Source organism: Crocodylus siamensis, chromosome 7 (genome assembly GCF_052110815.1).
Source record: "Crocodylus siamensis isolate JL-2025a chromosome 7, ASM5211081v1, whole genome shotgun sequence".
Taxonomy (NCBI): Eukaryota; Metazoa; Chordata; order Crocodylia; family Crocodylidae; genus Crocodylus; species Crocodylus siamensis.
The window spans coordinates 93,217,102-93,236,380 of record NC_143401.1 but is presented as its reverse complement, the minus strand read 5'-3'; the positions used below and the strand labels follow the sequence as shown (position 1 = coordinate 93,236,380).

The 19,279-nt window shown below is 42.7% G+C and overlaps 1 protein-coding gene across 3 annotated transcripts in view; it reads right to left on the bottom strand.

Annotated features, from left to right (window-relative positions):
* Positions 1-19,279, bottom strand: part of SORCS1 (sortilin related VPS10 domain containing receptor 1) — a 427,318-nt gene that overhangs the window by 214,150 nt on the left and 193,889 nt on the right. For all 3 annotated transcript variants that reach the window (XM_090056794.1, XM_090056795.1, XM_090056793.1), the window contains exon 3: positions 17,218-17,317. In XM_090056794.1, the coding sequence (XP_089912920.1) occupies positions 17,218-17,317 (100 nt within the window). The remainder of the gene's footprint in view (positions 1-17,217; positions 17,318-19,279) is intronic.

Genomic DNA, 19,279 nt, shown 5'->3' with positions numbered 1-19,279 from the left:
TGTTGCATTATACTATATTTCTCAAAAATGGTCAAACCCCAACTTTGCGCTGTAAAACAGTGCTGAGTGGGGAAATGTTGACCAATGACAGAGGTCAAGAGACCTCTAGGGATGCCTTCCAAAGACATGAACTTCTAAACTCTGTTAGAAAACTTCCCAGCATTTCACCAACCTAAGTACAAGAATGAGTATAGCCTGCTAAAAAGAGGAACAGAAAACACAGAACAATATTAGGACCTCGTGTCTAGCAGGGAGTTGTACCAAAGCATTCCTCGCTGGTGCTGCAACCAATTTAGCTTTGCTAGCTTTAGGAATGAGATGAGATTTTAGTGGCTTTTGAAATGAGAAAATCAGAATGAGGGTTTTAACTCCTGGAGTACTGAAGCTCTAGGACTGCCCCCCCAAAAAGGAGTAGCAGAGCTGACACACCCAGCATTTGCCTGAGTTTGCTGAGAGTCTGAAACTGGTGTGAAATATCCCATTCATTCTTTCAGGTGTCAATGAAAATGATGACACTTTAGACATCAATGCTGTTAACTCTTTAAAAACACATGCAAAGAAAGAAGATGAAGCCTATTATAAAGAAGGATGGTTTGGCAGTTAGATTGCTAACCTGGAATTGGGAGAAGGCTGGACCAGATGACCTCCTGTGGTCCCTTCTAGCCCTACTTTCCCATGATCATGGCACAGAGTGCTCCTACTATTTTTTCTCCTTTCCTCTCCCAACTAGACTCCCTGCATAGCCACAAGGTCCTAAGAAACCTTGCAGGTACATGACCCTAACACAATTCTCCCCCAACCCTAACACTACAACACCTTAGTCACTTCAAAGCCTGAAGCATATTGTGCCCTGCAATTACCAGTAAATCTGTATTGCTGAGTAACTGGGGCATGTCAGCAGAAAAAGGAAGAGGGAAAGGAGAAAAAAAAAAAGGAAGAAAGAAAGAGAGCCACACTGACGTGCAAAATGTGGCAAATTCTTTTCCTTGGGGTTTTATATGCTCCTGCTGACAAGCAAAAAGATTTGTTTAATTAAAAATCTTCATTAAAAATTATGTTGTTTTCCCTCCGAAAAAAAAAAACACATTGCAATTTACACTCCGTCATCTTTATTGCTGTTTCAGTAATAAAGAAAGGGAGAAAAACCTACAAGTTATACCTGGCGCAGAGCCAAGGCTCCAATTACAGAAAGCGCTGTAGGAGTAAAAAGCAATAGATTTTAATTGGTGCCCAAGGGTAAAGGTCAGCGTACTTGGAACAATGGGTGGCTTTGGTGGCAATTGACTGAGTCCTCATGTGGGAGTTTGTAAATGTCAGGAAGACACTTGCAATGGGAGCGGAAAAGAAAGGTCTGGTACCTTGGAAGGACGGAAGAGCTTTCCTGGTGGAGAAATTACAAAGCAATGTTGGTTAAACAACACGCTTTAATGAGGAACAAGATTTGGGCCATAGTTTTCAGCCCTTCAAGGTTAAGAATGAAGACTGCAATGAGCAAGTCATTGAAAAGGGTGGATGTGAACTGGTATTTTTTAGGAAGAGATCCAAAACATTGCTGTGGTCTTCCTTTTATTAGCATAAATACCTCTTCCGTTCCACAGATTTCTATTTGTGATGTGAACCATTTTACCATAAGAAAAACGAGATGTGTGGCTCACATGTGATTTTGGCATTTGACTAGGGGATGTTTAAGAAGTGTGATTTGGAAAGGATTGAAGGAAAAAGAACTGGTGGAGCTTTCCAGGAATGAAGCAGGGGTGGAGAAACAGTAGACTACTGGATAGGATTCCTGCTAAGACCCCTATTTGGACCCATTATTTGGACCCTAAAGAAGATTTGGGGAAATTAACTATATTGAGAACTAGGTTCTGGTCCTGCCACTGAACTGTATGACCTTAAATGAAATGTTTAATGTATTCTGTGCCTTGCGTCCCCTCTAGGGATTACAATACTTCCTTATCTCACAACTGGTTGTAAAGATGAAGTTTATTAATGACCGCAGGGCCGGGAGGTAAAAAAAAATCCTATTAAATATAAATCCAGACACTGATTTCTTTTTTTCCTTATAGGTATCATTTAGTTGCCTCAAGGATCACTTATACTTGTTTGCGATTTCACAGAAGGCAAAAATGAAATTATGGAAGGCATCTTTAGCAGTTCTGCCTCCTTTACATCAGCACACTGGCCAAATAACCCAGGGAACCAGTGTTTCCCAAATTTTCTATGCTGTGCTAGTTGGTATTAATTATTAGCAGTAGTATTTTCTGCAGCATCTAGGCGTGGCAGTCAGGACATCCCTGTACAAGGTGCTGAACAAACAAAACAAAAAGGCAGCCCCTCCTCCAAAGAGTTCACAATCTCAACATGGGACAAGAGATGACAGATGGAAACAGCGAGGTGATTTTGATGAAGCAATAAGAACACGGGCCTGCAGGATTGGCAACGGTCTCACTGAAACACCAGCGTCATTCCTGTCAAGCATCTGGTTAGGCATCACAGCAAAGGAGATATCTGAAGAAGAACGAGGAACCACCTTTCATTTATTTACTATGGGCTTGTGCTGCGAGTAGACCTGGACATTATTTAGACACTAAGGAAGACTTGGGAAATGAACTACCTTGTTGAGAAGAATCTTCATGTATAAATGACTTTCTAAAATACGGTATTTTCTCATGCAAAACACACCCCAGAATCAAATCTGAATCTTTTTTCTCCATTCTGCTTTCCCAAAAAGAAAAGAACTTTCCTCCTAGTGAGCAACTGAGTAGCAGCAGGAAGGGGCTGAGCCTGGTCATTTTTCTGCTCCCTGTAAGTCCAATGCAGACCTGATTTTTGCTTCCTCTTGGTAAACAGCAGAAACAATTCTTGACATATTTCTTGGACATAATGCACGGTAGTTGGTTTTTGGGGGGGGGAAGTATGTGTTGTGTGCAAGAAAATAAGGTATTTTCGACTCATTCTTAGCTGGCACTTTATTTATTCGTATGGGCCCTGATCAAATTCCCATTGAAGATGATAGTAAGGGGGTGGGGGTCTCCATACATTTTCATTTTGATTTTGGACCTATTCTAAAAGCCCATTCAAATTACTGGGAAGAGCCTCATCAGCCCAATAAATTTTGGATTAGGCCCTAATTATCTGCAAAAAGTGGTTGTTTGACATCCCTGGAAAGTGAAATCTTTGGTTTAATCCAGCAACCCACGCTACCAAGGACATAGCAGCAAAATCCTACCAAGCCCAGATTATATCCATGACTGGCCCTGGTCAATCCCAGTGTCAAAGTCATGTTCCAACTCCCTGTAATTTAACAGTCCAAACAAGGCGCAGACAGTTTGTTCGTCATCACAAACTTTCCACCCCTGACATCTCTCCTGACACTGTCAATAGCACAATATGCCAAAGGAGGTAGCTTCTATTATTTCGTGGTACTTTGATCGACGAGGGCACATTTCACGCCTGTTCTGACCCATTACATGATACTCTAGGACACGTCTACACAGTGTACTTACTTATCAATGCCAGGTAGCGGTGCCCTCAGACATGCTCCAACACGAAAAACAGAGCCGCAAGCCAGCTGAAATGTTTCTGGCAAATTGGTTAGCATAGCCAATGTCCAGAGCCCAGTCACAGGGCTGTCTGAACACCACTATGGCACTTCGAGTTTAGCAGGCAGGCTGAATGGAGCAGTACAGTAGTGCCTGGTACAACAAGTTTACTATGTAGAAATGGCTTACAGTGAATCCAAGTCATTCCAGTATTGGTTGTATTCACCCATCCTGATATAAGCCTGGAGGTCTGGACCCATCTAACTCCAGCCACCAAGGAGAGGTGGATCAGTGTGGAATGTACTCTCTATTTTTTTAACATAAGAAGATTACTATTTGATGTTTTCACTCGAGTCTTCTCAAGCATTCTCCCCTGGCTGAATGAAAAGCCTGCCTCTGGCCCTCCATTGGAAATACTTGTTCTGTTTGTCCCTTTAATTTACATAGCTTTGGGACAGGTTTTTATGCCTTTGCCATCTCTTTATTTTCCTTTGCTTTTGGACATCTGGAATCTCTCACTGGTCTCTAGAGCTACCTCATTATTTAGCTTCTTTCCCCCCCACCACTTTGATGACAAAACCAGAAGGATAGGCTTACAGATCCTTGGATAGATTACACACACACACATATACACACGTCTGCACATGAACACCTCTGAATTCAGTGCCTTTTAGTACATCTAAATTGCTCACGCTAGATTTTCTAAGGATGAAGTTACATGTTACACTTAGACCATACTGCAGGCACTCAAAATGTGAGCGTTCACATGATAAATGTCCTCTGAGCATCTTAAAGTTACGCCACTTCAGGCAAGGGTTAACTCTGGGCTGTGCTACCTAGCTCATCTTAGAGTAACTTCAGACTGCTCCAGAGAGATAAAATGAACAAACTGCGATCTTCCATCATCCCAGTATGCACTCCCTCTCCTCCCCGCAGGATACAGCCTAGGTGCCCAGACTCCTAGCCACGCCCCTACTCACTAGCCCTCTATTTGCAAGTCAGAGCCATGCAGGCAAGAAATGGTATTAACCCCTAACGTTCAACTGCTCATAACACATTCTGACTTTAACACTGTTTAACTTCCCACAGATTTAGCATGTTCTAAGTGTAACATGTAACTTCACCCTCTGTACTAAAATGTTCAGGCAAAGTGACTAAGTGTATGCTTAACTTTAAGAATCATCACTGTGTTCACTGATTTCAATGAGACTTCAACACCCATGTAGAAGCTTAGCAAATTACCTTTGCCAAATAACCGTCCTTTGCCTAAAAAAATGCAGTTTGGTGAGAAACTGAACTAATTCACAAATCTGGGTAGAATTTAGCTAATAGTTTCAGCCAGAAAACAAGATGTAAAAAAGAATTTAGAAACAATGCAAAATAAAATGTTTTAATTTTGCATTTCAAAATAACATCTTCCTTTCAAAACTGACCAAAAATTGAGATCAAGATAGAGAAAGAGTGAAAAGAATTGAATAATCTGAACACACAAATTTAATTCTGAGCTAAATGAAACATTTCCAGTCAACCCAAAACACGTTTTTTCAGCTATCAAATGCAAAATGTCCATTATTCCACAGCTCAACATGCAATGCAGCTCTTGGCAAGTAAAATATTTCTTGTCAGATAATTTATTTAACTGACTTGACTTTGCAGCACACCATCACCACCTGTTCTAGCTGAATTCCAAGGGTAAAACAGAGCCGCAGAATAGACAGTTTAAGAGCCTGAATCACTGTTGTTTGTAATCAATAGCAAAAAAGTGAAGACCATATCTGGGACTCACCTAGACCACATACAGGCATTTGGCTTTTACCACGAGAATCTCCATTCTTCTGTTAGAAACTAAGAAAGGATAGAAATTTGTCAAACCTCACCTGCTTTAGTTTAGAGAACAGTGAATGGGATGATCACAGTGCACTGGACCTTTAAAATAAGATCAGAAGGGGAGGAAGCAGGGCGTAATGTTCCCCGTGTTTTCCCTAGATCAGGATGACCCAGGTCTGGGGAAGACACCGAGAGTCTTCCCCTGTTCCTCTACTTCCCTCATGGAACAAGAGAAGTGGATCAGCTGCTACTCCTCATGCTTTCCCCAAACTAGGATCAGTCCATGTAGGGAAGCCATAGGGCAACAGGATACAAAACCTGTACTGCTCCCTCTTCCAGAAAAAATTTCTACCAGTAGAAATTCCCCAGAAATTTCCACTGCTAGAAATAAATGCCTGCTCATATCCCTAGCTAACAAGGTAAATCCTGAGCTCTGTTCAACACTATGTCAATGATCACTGCTACCTAGGGGTCATCACTCCCACATAGATCTTTCTCCAATCAGATAGCTTGCCCCTAAAATAATGGTGCTTTGAAAGGATTTTCTGCTGCAGCTCTCCGATAGATTCAAATCAAGAAGGGTGCACACTGGGCCCATCATTATAAATTAGGACTCAGCCTTCCATTACTATGCAATGCACCTCTCCAAGATTTCATCATCTCTCTTCAGTCAGTAACAGCAGTGCTTTCCTCACTGCAGAAATCATCTTTAAGATCTACAGTACCTAGTATTCTCACTCTCCCTTAAGGAAGCTTATCCTTAAATATGAGTACTATGTGTCAGTTGGAGCCCACTTACCAGCTTTGCTACACTGAAGGCTAGCAAAGAAGAAAATGCATGCCCCAATCCTCCTCCCCTGTTCTCTAGCCCATGGTACCATTAACAATCTCACTGATGCTCCAAACAATTTTTATGTCCCTCTTAAATCTTTTCTTTTCTTTTTTGGCACCAGTAGGAAAGAGGTAGCAAGGGAGGAATCAGGCTTAGAAGAGACATAAAAACAATTTGGAGGAAACTGAAAATGCTGGGAAACATTGTGATCGAGGTGCTTTTTTTTTTCTTTTGAAAAAGCTTTCAGCCATGGGTCCTCTTGCTCTGTGTGATTCTGGACACTTTTGAGACTTTTTCCCCCACCTTTCCTTCCAGTCTCAGAAAACATCTTTCTGCTTCTCTAGTACGATAACCGGTCCCTCTTAAATGTCAGCACTAAGATGAAAGCTTTCTTTGCATGGCTTGTCATGTCCTTTCCTCAACAAGTAGAGAGTTCCCCTTGTTCCATGAATCCAGACCAGTCCCACAACAGCTTCTCACTGGTTATCCCACATACATGTGTCATTCTGTATTTGTCTGTAATTTTCATGTGGCCTGCATGCCAGCCTCCAAGTCTGGTTCTTCATAGCCTTCAGACACACTTTCAATTCCTATTCATTCATCACCCTTCACCACTCAAATGGGAGAAACTAGGCGACAAAGCCATTGGATGGAGCCGGCGAGGAATTGCCCCCAGTGAGGAGCTAGCACCCAACTTCAGCTACAAACAGTACACACAGCGGAGCCTGTACAGATTGAGAGTGGATCTCGACAGATGCAGCTTTCTCATGAAATCATGGGGCCTCTACGCAATGGACCAATGTGTTTGTCAGCAGAAGAAAACCACGAATTGTTTCCTGAGATGCTGTGTAGCACCATAATGCACCCCACGAGATCACAATGCACCACACAAGATCTGGCAAACCTAACACCAGAAGCAGCGGCCTATGCAGAATATTGGGAACAGACCATGGAGGAAGGTTGGATGGGAGACTTAATGAAGAAGAACCTCTTGGATGTTTTTATTTATCTCCATATTTCTGTTCACCTGCCCTGAGCCTTTTTTTCCTGCACTCCATCTGCTTCCAGACAGAAGTTGTAGCACATAAATATACAGTCCTTTAGACATTTAGGTTTTAGTACTAACACATCCACACTGCCCAAGAGGTAAGTAGTTATAACCCTGTGACAAAATGCATTGCAGGTCCCCACCTTCTATGCTGATTCACAAAGGTTTTATAGGAAGAACTGACTCCTGTGAGATCATGCATTTCGCTCCGGAGATGCCCTGTCAATCCATGATACAACAGTCACGACAGCGCTGCCAAATATTAGGGTTGCACTGAAAGCCGTGTGATAATTTGATGGTTTGGGCATTTTCTTTGAGTCCCAGCTACTACAGTCATGGGACCATATGAGACTGTTAGGCTTCACTGAAAGAAAAAGCAAGTTTCTAGTCCCTGTGATTGCAGAGAAAAGCTGTAAAACGTGACTATATAAACCTTGACATCTCTTCTGACCTTATGATCCCAGTGCAGCCTAATGGCTAGAAAACTTGACGGCAAGTAAAAAGAACCCCCTTGTCATGATATTAATTAATCTTCCGGGCTTGTAAGTACCTGACTCATGACTTTTTTGACTGGCTAGGAACTGTAGATGAGGGAATTCATTATGGCTGTAAACTAATGATGTGGCATTTCTTGGGAAAGAAAGCCTTTTGTCCCAGGGTCCTACAGGCATTATGCATCTATTGTCCCGCTTCAAGTTCCTATGAAGGATGCTAATGCTTTTTAACCTAGGACACTGTGCTATGGGTAGACCAAGCTGAGTGTAACCTATGATTTCATAGATTTCATAGACATCAGGGCTGGAAGGGACCTCGGGAGATCATCGAGTCCAGCCCCCTGCCCAAAGGGCAGGAAGTCAGCTGGGGTCATAGGATCCCAGCAAGATAAGCATCCAATTTACTCTTGAAGGTGTTCAATGTAGGTGCTTGAACCACCTCCGCTGGCAGACTGCTCCAGACCTTGGGGGCTCGGACAGTAAAGAAATTCTTCCTTATGTCCAGCCTGAAACGGTCTTGCAGGAGTTTGTGATAACTCCTTAGAGGTCTTTCTGAAACCTACAGACTGATACTAGTCCAGGTAGCTAACGGAGAGGTGTCTGCCTTGCAAAAGTCTCTCGACCAGCCTAGAAGAGAAATGGTGGAATAAAAAATGAGTCATAAACCCACTTTATGACCAAAAATCATGTCTCTGTAAACTAGGGATGTGCAATACTGCTGATAGACTTTTTCAGGTGGCCGCTAGCAATGTTACTGAATGTGGTAGGCATAAATTGAAGAGTTCAGCATTTAAGCCACTCTTCAGAAATCCAAAAAAAAAATCACTTCAAGAGGTGGCTATCACCCTCCTGACACTTTGATAGAAGGTGGATCAACTTCCTTGGCAAGTGCATGCATGCTATTGGTTTTCTACCAAAAAGATAAAGATTACAAATAGCAGACTCAAAGGCACAGCTGGCATCCCTTAATAAAGCCCCATTGTCTTCACTGAGCTACACTGATTTGTAACAGCTGCGCATCAGGACTAAAACACACAATACTCCTTTCTAAAGTTAAAAGGTGCTCAAACCTGAATGTCACCCTTGCTCTCATAAATGCTTTCAACTTGCACAGGCCCGGGTTGCACCAATAAAATGTCTTGGACTTTAAGAGCTTGCTATCAAATGGCATCTGTCTGCAAAATCTACTTGATGAGCAAAAAAAGAAATAGAGATTTAATTTCTGAAATGGAAATTGAGCCCATCATTACACTGTGGGGGGTGGCTGGTATATGGATGGAAACATGAGTTTTGAACTCAGTGTTGTTATAGCACAAGTAAGAATTGTGGGTTCAGTCAATGATACCATTTTTAATCTATCATAAGGAATTTCTTTCAGTAAGGCATTCATGGTATGAGTCTTTGATATAAACCCCCAGGTGTTGTAAGAGGGTGGAGCCCAGCTGGAAACAGCAGAAATATAGTGCTTTATACCAGATACAAAGCTAGCCCAGCATCTTCATTCAGTTTCCCAGTTTGCTGAAATCTGTATTGGAACTGATAGCCTTTGGGGACCGGTGCCCTCTGCTTTTCTAGCAAGACTTCCAGTCACCTGCTAAGAATTACCTGCTTAAGCCCAAAGAGCAACTGCTCAACCATAGGAGAAAGTTAATGAGCACAGGGCTCCAACCACTGGGTGATGGTGATACAGGCTTTGAGTACATTGATTGGTTGATGAGAGTCCAGGGGAGGGCAATAAAATGGTTGGGGAGGAGATGCTGAGGAAACTGGGCTGGTTTAGTTTGCAGAAGATGGAGGGGAATTGAATAGTAGCCTTCACCTCCCTGCAAGAGGGTTGCAAAGAGGTTGAAGCTGGGCTGTTCTCAGTGGGGGCAGATAACACAAGGAGCAATGGGCTCAAGCTGCAGCAAGGGAAGTTGAGGTTAGATAGTAGGAAAAACTTTCTCACTGTAGGAAAGCACTGGAACAAGTTACCCAGAGAGGTGGTGGAGGTTTTTAAGACCCAGGTAGACAAAGCCTTGGCTGGGGTGATGTAGTTGGAGCTGGTCCTGCTTTGATCAGGGGGTTGGATTAGATGTGACCTCCTGAGCTCCCTTGCAACCCTCATTTTCCATGATTTTATGATTCTATACTTCCACATCTACCATTAGCAGGGGATGAAGGGGTCCAGCAGAGGCTGTCTGGGCAGAAGATTCAGGCTGCTGTAGCTGCAGAAGAGGTCTAGATGAGGAGAAGCAGCTGCATGGTAGAAAGGCTTTATTAGGAGCCGGAGTGTATGCTTTCTTTCCCTGCAAAAGGTTCAGTCAATCAGGAGCCAAAACCTTGCATCCTCTCTCTAAACAGACTCCACTAAGCCAGGGGCAGGGCTACAGAGATTCACCTTCTCATGTAGGACTTAGACCATTCATAGCACCTGACAAAGCAGGCTGCTGCCTATGAAAGCTCATGATTTCCTGAAATAAGGTGCTACCTGGCCCTACCTTCTGCCTGACCCCAGACTAATACAGCTAACCACCTCTATACCCTCTCTGGTGATTGCTTATCACTCTAGGCAGGTGTTCCCCCCCAAACTGCTTCCAGTGATTTACCATCTGGGGCTAATGTGACACAAGTCTGTATTCAAGGAATTTCTCCAACATGGTACCCTTCTCTGCCAACTTACGAAATAGCTCTTGGCTCAGGTTGGGGTTTCCCTGTGGGTGGGTGGGTGGGTAGGAAGAAAAGGAGGGAGAAAGACGGGGTGGGGGGAAATAAAGACAGAGAGTAAAGATGGAAAATGTTAATCTGAATAATTAGGAGTGGCACATGGAGCAGCCCAGATGCCATGATCACTTATCTAAAAATCTTTCCTGAGGGTGGCATTCACCTGGCTGCAGAGGGCCAGTACAAAGCATTAAGGCCTTGGGCTTTCTGTTGGTCCTTTATCCCACATAGGCATTTCACCTGCACAAATAGTAAACCCATATCACATCTGCACTGTGCAAACATTTAACTCCTCCATGGCTCACAATGCAGCACCGAAGTGCCCACCCACTCCAGTAAGAGTTAATCTCAGCCTGCCTTGATTAACTCTGCAGGCTAGAAAGAACAGAAAAATAGGCCACGCTGCTTTCATTCTCGCTCATTTAAAACTCATCTAGTTAACAGGAATGAATCAGAAGTAGTTATGCATCTAGCTAGCATAGAAACCCATGCAATTATATTCACAATAAATGCCCCTTATCTTGGAAATGCACACACACCAGGGCAGTAAGTAACATGCAATGATAAAGGTGTTAATCATGCTTGCTAAATATAAAAGAAGTGGAAAGCATCTGTAATCCATTCATCTGCAGAGAGAAAGACATTGTATGGTGCAGCAATTAAAATCCACATATTCAGAAGAAGAAAAGCAAACTTGAAGATACAGGCCTGAAAACAAAAACAAACACCAAAAAAAAATTTTTAAAAAGAGGAGGAGAAAACCAAATACTCAAACCCACAGGAAATAATCAGTATCTGATGAGATGCTGCAGCACTATTATTAGCATGAAAGGACTGGCAGATACTATCAACCAGAGCTTTATTAATTAACTGGCGATACACAGATACAAAGTACAAAGAACAAATGTGATGCAGAACTGGCTCCTTGCAAAGAACACAGTGTGCGTTTTACAAGGATAGAGTGTCTAAATTAGCCAGCAGCTCGTTTAAGAGTCAAAGAAATTCTCTCTCTAACCAATGTAAATTCTGCCCCCTCCCATTTCGTCTCCATTTCTCCGTGATTTTCCACGTCGTGCTAAAAGGTAAGTGTGACTTGGAAGCCTTTCATAGTAAAAACCCCGTGCAACTTATTTTCGGTGCAGCCGAATGCAGATAAACTCCAGATGGGTTTTGAGATTTCAACCTAGATTTCTTTTTTTTTTTTTACCCATCTTCGTGTTATTCCCAAACAAACCCACTCCTCCCAGACACCTGCTAAATCACTTTATTTTCCCCACAACAGACTGTACACATGTAACAAATAAACCACTGTTGACACAAACAAGGCGAGGGATTTATTGCACATCGGGGATTCTCTCTTCTGGAGACTTGTTGACAAATAACCAAGCGGCCTTGCTTTCTGGGGCAGCATCCATGCGCTCAGATTTCTTTTCCCCTGGCTCAAGTCATCAATCACAGGACCAGGTGATATGGTATTTCAGCAAGATGAGAGATATTACCCATAAGCAGGTTTCCCACAGCTCTTATATTCAAGCTTTATACCAGACTATATTATTGGATTATGGTTTTCTATTATTTCAAATCGATCCGAAGGAAGATGCCGTAATTCATAGAAGTAAGACGCAATGGTGACTGATCAACAGTTTAAACTGTAAATAATGACCGTCTTTGTTCTCATCTTTATTTCCAATAAAAAAAAAAAATCCCTCAGAAAACCAGACTGCCTGGGATGTCTGGTTACAAGAATTACTTTTGTTGAGCAGGATGCGATGCAAGAACGGGACTTTGAAAGCTTTAAAAAGACAACTGGCATTCGCAGACAGTATGGAGCATTCAGCGGCAGCAAGGAGCTCTGCAAATCTTGGTGTATATATTTATAACCTCCATTAACATATATTCTAGATAGAAATGAGCACAACAAAAATCACAGCAAATCATTTGCTTGATGCATCCTGCTCTCTACGCTTTTGTGGACAAAATTGATTCGTTATTCAAATGAATCTAATTAAATGTATTCTACAGTTTACGAATCCAGTTACACTGCAGAAGAGTGAGTATTTGAGAATGTGCAGGGGTATATTTTGTTCCACAATTAGATAATGAGAACAATAATTGGCACTGAGTCAGCAAGGCTCTTGGTTAACTTCAGCTTCAGTCTGACTCCTCACAGATGTTAAACAAGTATTTCAATCCTTTTTTAAAGCAAGAATGGGGCTTAAACCTGTGCTTCAGAAGCACCTACTTCATCTACTGTGCTGCCTCAATGCCATAACCAAGTTTCTTGTATAAATGCCCACAAACACATATTTTAAAATTTGCTTTAAATGACTGAGCAAGGGTACAGGCTCACAATTCACGTTCTGTGACAGCCTGCTACAGAAATGTTTCCGCTGCGCAGAACCTGAGAAGTCGAGAGCGAAGACAGAGGACTGCTTTAAAATGTTGCATGGAAAAATATATTTGTGCTGTTCATCCAGCAGTAATAGATACGCTCAACTCACTCATGAGAATCTATGTGTCTATAAATTTACTGTTGTAGGGGACTCAATTATTATAGTGGAAAACTAAGGCTATGTAGTATAGTAGGTGTGTGTGAAGTGGGTCCTATTCGATTCGGATTTGGATTCGGCCCAAATCAGGGACAGTGATTTGACTTGTTGATTTGGATCATTGTTCCTGATTTGATTTGGCCAAATCTGAATCTGAAGATTCGCTATTTTCTCCCACAGAAGTAAATTAAAGCAAGTTTCCATTCCAGGTGGAATGATAAAACTAGGTGCATGTTTTCAGCGCATATGTTTCACTGTGAAAATGTTTTCAATGTGAAAATACTGCAAAGGTTTAAAATGCTCTCCCTGCTGCAAGCTTAGACGATGAACCTATTCATATGTTTAATTGTTAAGCATATGCTTCTTGGATCATGGCACATATATTATAGCCAGGATTTGGCCTCCTTTTCTTTCTCTTGAAGCTAACATTTGAAAAGTCAATCCTATAACTTTAAAGTTATTCTTCTACCATGATGTGCTGCAGCTTTTCCTTCTCTTTCCAGAGGATTTTGTGCACACTAATGGCTCAGAGACCATGAGACCAGGTCAGCCTAGAGCAGTGATACTCAGCCAGGGTGCAGCAGCACCCTGGGGTGCCTTGAGATCCTCTCAATGGTGCCGCAGGTTGTCTCACAATGTTAGCACTACAATGTTAGGTGTGCAAACATGACTCATGAGATAAACTCAAAGATTTCAAATAAGAATCCAATAGTGTTAAATGCATTCTGCCCTGTTGTGATCTTCCTGAGTTCTTTGCAACAGAAGAACATCTCTATTGTTTTCTGTTGCCCAAAAAAAGGGTCAAAACTAAGAGCTAGCATTTTCTAAGGGGAGCCTAGAGTAGTGGCTCTGTAGATGGATGCAATTCAACTTAACACCTGCTAAGTACATTTAAAACAAGAGCAAATGCATGTTCAAGCACTTTAGTATATGTATGCTCTGAGGGTGCGTCTACTTGTGAAATTAAGGTGAAGCAATAAACTCTGGGGCAATTTGAGCTGGAGACAACTGATGCTGTGCATAGTGTCTGTACATGTGCCCAGGACAGCACTTTGACCTAGTACAGAGCAGCCCTGGGGTGGCAGAGGGTCAGTCCCGGGCTCTCGCTGGCAGCGGGGGGGGACTGGCTGGGGCACGAAGGTCAGGCAGGAGTCTGGCCCCAGGTGGATGGGGTGACCAGGCACAATTTATGCCTGTACTCCCCTTTCGCATGTGTGTTTGATCTCGCATAATGACTCCACCGTCAGGGACAGTACCATCTTAAAACAAAGTTAATTAGTTTACTGCTCCCTAATACTGGCACACGTGTAGATGGTGATGCTTTACTGAAGGGATAATTAGTTTACTCCACAGCAAAGTGCACGTGTAGATGTACCTTAAGGTTGCAAATTTGAGACATTCATAGATTCATGGATTATAGAGTCAGAAGGGACCCAATGGATCATCGTGTCTGACCCCCAGCCCCAGGCAGGAAAGAGGACTGAGGTCAGACGACCCCAGCCAGGTGACTGTCAAGCCTCCTCTTGAAGACCTCCAGGTTAAGTGACAGCACCGCCTCTCTGGAAGCCCATTTCAGACTCTGGCCACCCTCACTGTAAAAAATTTCTTCCTAATGTCTAACCTAAATCTGCTGTCCGCTAGTTTCCACCCATTATTCCTAATTACTTCCTGGGGCGCTCTGGTAAACAGCACATCACCAATTCCCTGCTGTCCTCCCCCGATACATTTATAGGCGGCCACAAGGTCACCCCTCAGCCGTCTTTTGTATAGGCTGAAAAGATCCAGTTCTCTCAACCTCTACTCATAGGGTCTTTCGCAGAGACAACTAATCATGTGGGTGACCCTCCTCTGAACCCTTTCCAGATCCTCCGCGTCCCCCTTGAAGTGCGGCGCCCAAAACTGGACGCAGTACTCCAGCTGCGGCCTGACCAATGCCACATAGAGGGGGAACAGCACCGCCCTTGATCTGTTGGTCATGCGTCTGCTAATACATGACAAGGTGCAATTGGCTTTGTTGATGGCCTCATTGCACTACTGGCTCATGTTCATCTTGGAGTCAACTATGACTCCAAGATCTCTCTCAGCCTCTGAGCTGCTGAGAAGGGCATCCATCCCCCAACCTGTAAGTGTGCCAGGGATTCTTCCTTCCTAGGTGGAGCACCTTGCATTTACCTTTGTTGAGACACAACTACTTCATAAAGCATTCACAGTGGCAGCAAACTGTAGTCCTTCTACCTCCAAACCAGACGGCCTTCACTAATAGATCTGAAGGTGATGAGCTTCCAGTAAAATACCTCATGTCCTCTTTGAGCACTTACACACATGCGGTAAGTCTGCTCTGACTTGCTGGAAATCCAGTGCGTTGGAGCAGACTCAATCAAGTCTGTTAGAGCAAAAATTGACATGCCTGGTACTGTGCTGCATGCAGCTTTGCTCACCTCAAAGAGCATAAAGTCTGAGGTAGGCACTGCACAGATTGGCATGAGCTGTTTCCAAAAGGGGTCAATGATACCACGAAGACTAGGGCCCTATAAATTATTGATTGTTGGGTTTCCCCTGGTTCAGCAGCTTAAATGAAAAACCCCAAAGAAAAAAAATTCAGTTTGGACCAAAGTAAAAAGAGCATTTTTTTTGCGCTCTCATTGAAGGAAAAAATGCCAAATATTTTCATTTGCCTCCAATTTTTTAGCTTTGGGCACACGTAAGAACGACGTCAGTTCTTCCCCTTATTGGGATTAGAAAAAATATCAAGGCTGTGGAAAACCTAGTTCACTTTTCCCTTCTCCATGAAAGAATTCACACCCGCCTCTCCAGAAACATGCTGACCACCAAGCTCTCACCTATTCTGGTCTGAGATGCTCTCACATCTTCCTGATCATCTTTCTATGGCTAAACATTAATGGAAGCAGGGACTGGAAAACAGGCTTCCTACCTTCCAGATGAACATCTGATCCATTACAGCCCTTCTCTCCCTCTTGCCTTCCACCCCATAAAAACTTTTACATTCCCATTCAACATGGGACAGCATCAACCAGAGTCTTGGCCATCAAGGTACGAAGGTATTGCAAACTGGCTCCCCTTAGTCTCTCCTGAGGTTGCTGTTCAACACTGTATGGTATGCTTAAATATCCACAGAATCAGAAATCAAGAAGTTGGTATCTAGTTTGGTGGGTACGAGCGTTGCACATTGAAATCACCTCTCACAAAAGACAAAATTGAAGCATAGACCCCCCCCCCATAATGTACCCCAGTGAAACTATCTGGCACATTTGGGTGAAACTGGCAACTTCTGATCCACTTCTGGGTTCACCACCAAGCACGTGGAGGGCCCCCCCACACTCCCGTGGGACGCTCCATGTGCCCCAGCACTGCAGCGTTCACAAGTCATGCTGGTACCTAGAGGTATGTAGAAAAAGCATTCAAAGCTGTGTCTATGTATGAATCAGCATCGAATCTTCAGATCTGGATATGGCCAAATTGAATCAACAAATCAAATCACTGTCCCTGATTCGGGCTGAATCCAAATCGAATAGGGCCCACTTCGCACACCCCTAATGTGAATTTCTATTCAAGAATGCTTCCAAGCCTGGGACCATGCAGGACAATCTACATCAATATTTCCAATGAATAGTCATTAATAATCCTTCCTACCCATACTTCCGTAAGAGACCTGGTCAGAAAACGGAATGGAAAAAAAAGACATCATCCGCCTTTACAAAAGCACCGGCATTAAAAATTCTTGGTAAATTGTTACTCAGCGGGGTCCCTGCATGATTAAAACCTTCCGGGCTTTGGAAGGCATTTTCTCAGCTGGATTTTGTCAAATCCTGTTCAGTTTGCTATTGGGAGCAGTTAAAAGACAAATAATCTTATATGCAATCTGGCCTCCACAGACACATTTCTAACATTTTAATGAGTCTTTCCCTTTCCAAACAACGGAATCAACCCCAGCCAGAAAGTATGAAAATGATCATGCGTTCAATACCTTTTATGTCCATCCATTTAACAGCCATCTCCTCTTTGAACATGTTCATAGAAGCGGATCCTCAGATGCTACCAGAGTGGCTTCTACCTTAATCAATCAACATCTGTTTACACAGATGGAGAATTTGGCCCCTCATACTTGCATTAGCCATAATAAGATCTTAAGAAATGGACAAAAACTGACCTAAAACAAAGGTCACATAGTAAAGAAAGACATGCCAAATACATTACCACTTACCTTGCGTTTGTTCGTTGGGCACACATACAGGTAGCTCAGAATAGTCTTCAGGCCAACCTTATCATTCAGCTTCTCATATGTTGTCCCGTAATCTGTTGACCTGTAATTCAAAGAGAGATTTAATAAGTACAAACACTTAATCACAAAGGCACAAGTCTCTTGGCTGCTTGTCAACACAAGGCATGTTTTACATAGTGGAATGGTTCTCCGGAGCTTTTTGAATGATTCATGTAGTATATAATGATGCTTAATTATGTACACACAGCATCATGTGAGTGCTTATCATTTGCATTTAAATTGGATTAGGAAAAATTAAAACAGCGTCTTCCCAGTGCACTTTAAAATAAACACGTACAATACGAAACATCAAATTCTAGATATAGGAGAAGATGATAAAGACTGATGCAAATGTCGAATAAGAGGCACCAAGGGGCTGAAGTTATCACTTCATTATATACTCCGAACGCAGTCTCAGTTTGTGTTATGATACTGCATCCTTTCCAGACATAGCCCAAGTACCGCTGTTCAGCCAGTTTGTTCAGTCAAGATGAATGCACTCTCAGAAGGAAACCTGCTCATGTCCTTTATACAAACCCAACAGCAGGAGCGGTATAGCTCACATGGCTTGTTTCATGGGCCATTAGACTACATGGTCACATGTGGTTTAGCTTCGCTTTACCAGTCTCCACTGAGCGCGCACACAGATGTGCTTCTTTGTGAGTAACTCGGATATCAACATTGCCAACAGAGACATCTGCTACCCGTCTTAAGGAGGCAAAAGGAAAGGAAACATTTACGGCGGGATAATTTTGCCAAGGCCTCCATATCGGCACTGGATAACAATCGAGATCCATTATTAGCCAAGGTGCCAGATATCACACGGATCCCGTTTAACGGGATAATCTTCTAGTCTCTAGACAAATGTGGTAGATAACTGAACTTCGCTTCGCATTGTTTGTGGCTATAAATTGCATAAGAACGCAACACATTTCTGGACAAAAGTAACCGTTTACAAGTAGAGCACGTTCCCTTTAAAAAAAACCCCCACAAATCTTGCCCTTAATGTATCAAATAAAAACTTCCGCTTCCTTTTGCCACCAATTGATCCCTATTCTGTTGTTCTCAGGCCCAACCACAGGCATCTACTATCTTCAGATTTGTTTTTAACAGCTCATGTCAAGGAATTAATCTGAGAACTGAAAATATTCCATCTCACGACAGCTTCTGAGATGAGACGGTTTGTTTTGCAATTGAACAAAACCAACATCTTTTAAACAGTTTTCATGAAAAGGGGGGAGGAAAAGAAATCAAAAGGAATCATCTCAAAATTGGTGCATCTATATGAGCTGCTAAATGCGCAGTAAACTAATTCTACTACACATTAGCGCATCATGGCAAAAGCCGAATTAGCCCCCTTAATTACATTAATTAATTAATGTAATTAAAAAGGCACGCACTGGTGCTACTGAACAGTTGTGCCAGTTACTGAGCATTCAATTAGTACCTGTTGTTAAAGGTTAGTACCTGTTATTACAGGTACTAAACTTAATTGCAGTAACTACGGCACATTAATGAACATGTAGAGTGCCCAATGTTCCTTTTTTTCAGCTCATTGATTAACTTGACATGTGTGTCAAAATGGGGAGATGGAGGTAGGGATAGGCATGTCCTAGCAGTTAGGACATTAACCTGGGATGCAAGAGACTCAGGCCCAAGTGTGTGCTTTGCCTTACTCAGTGATCCAGAATGAGGACCTCTGCTGTGAAGTAGAGACAGGAAAAAAGGCTTGATCCTGGATGTCTTAAGTCATTGCCTTCCTCACTAGGCTGCAACCACAGATGTCCTTCCCTTCCTGTTATTACTGAAAACAGTATATCTCTGCAACATAATTTGGTTTAATTTAAACAGCATTTTCTGGGGGAAGCATTCTTACCAGCTCTAAATCTCATGCTCAGAAAAGTACAAATTCATTTTCTTTTCTGCTTAGCAGCCCAGATCTCTATGACCAATTTGCACTGATTTCCCACTGCCTGCAAGGGTCCCTCACTAGATAGAGAATTCA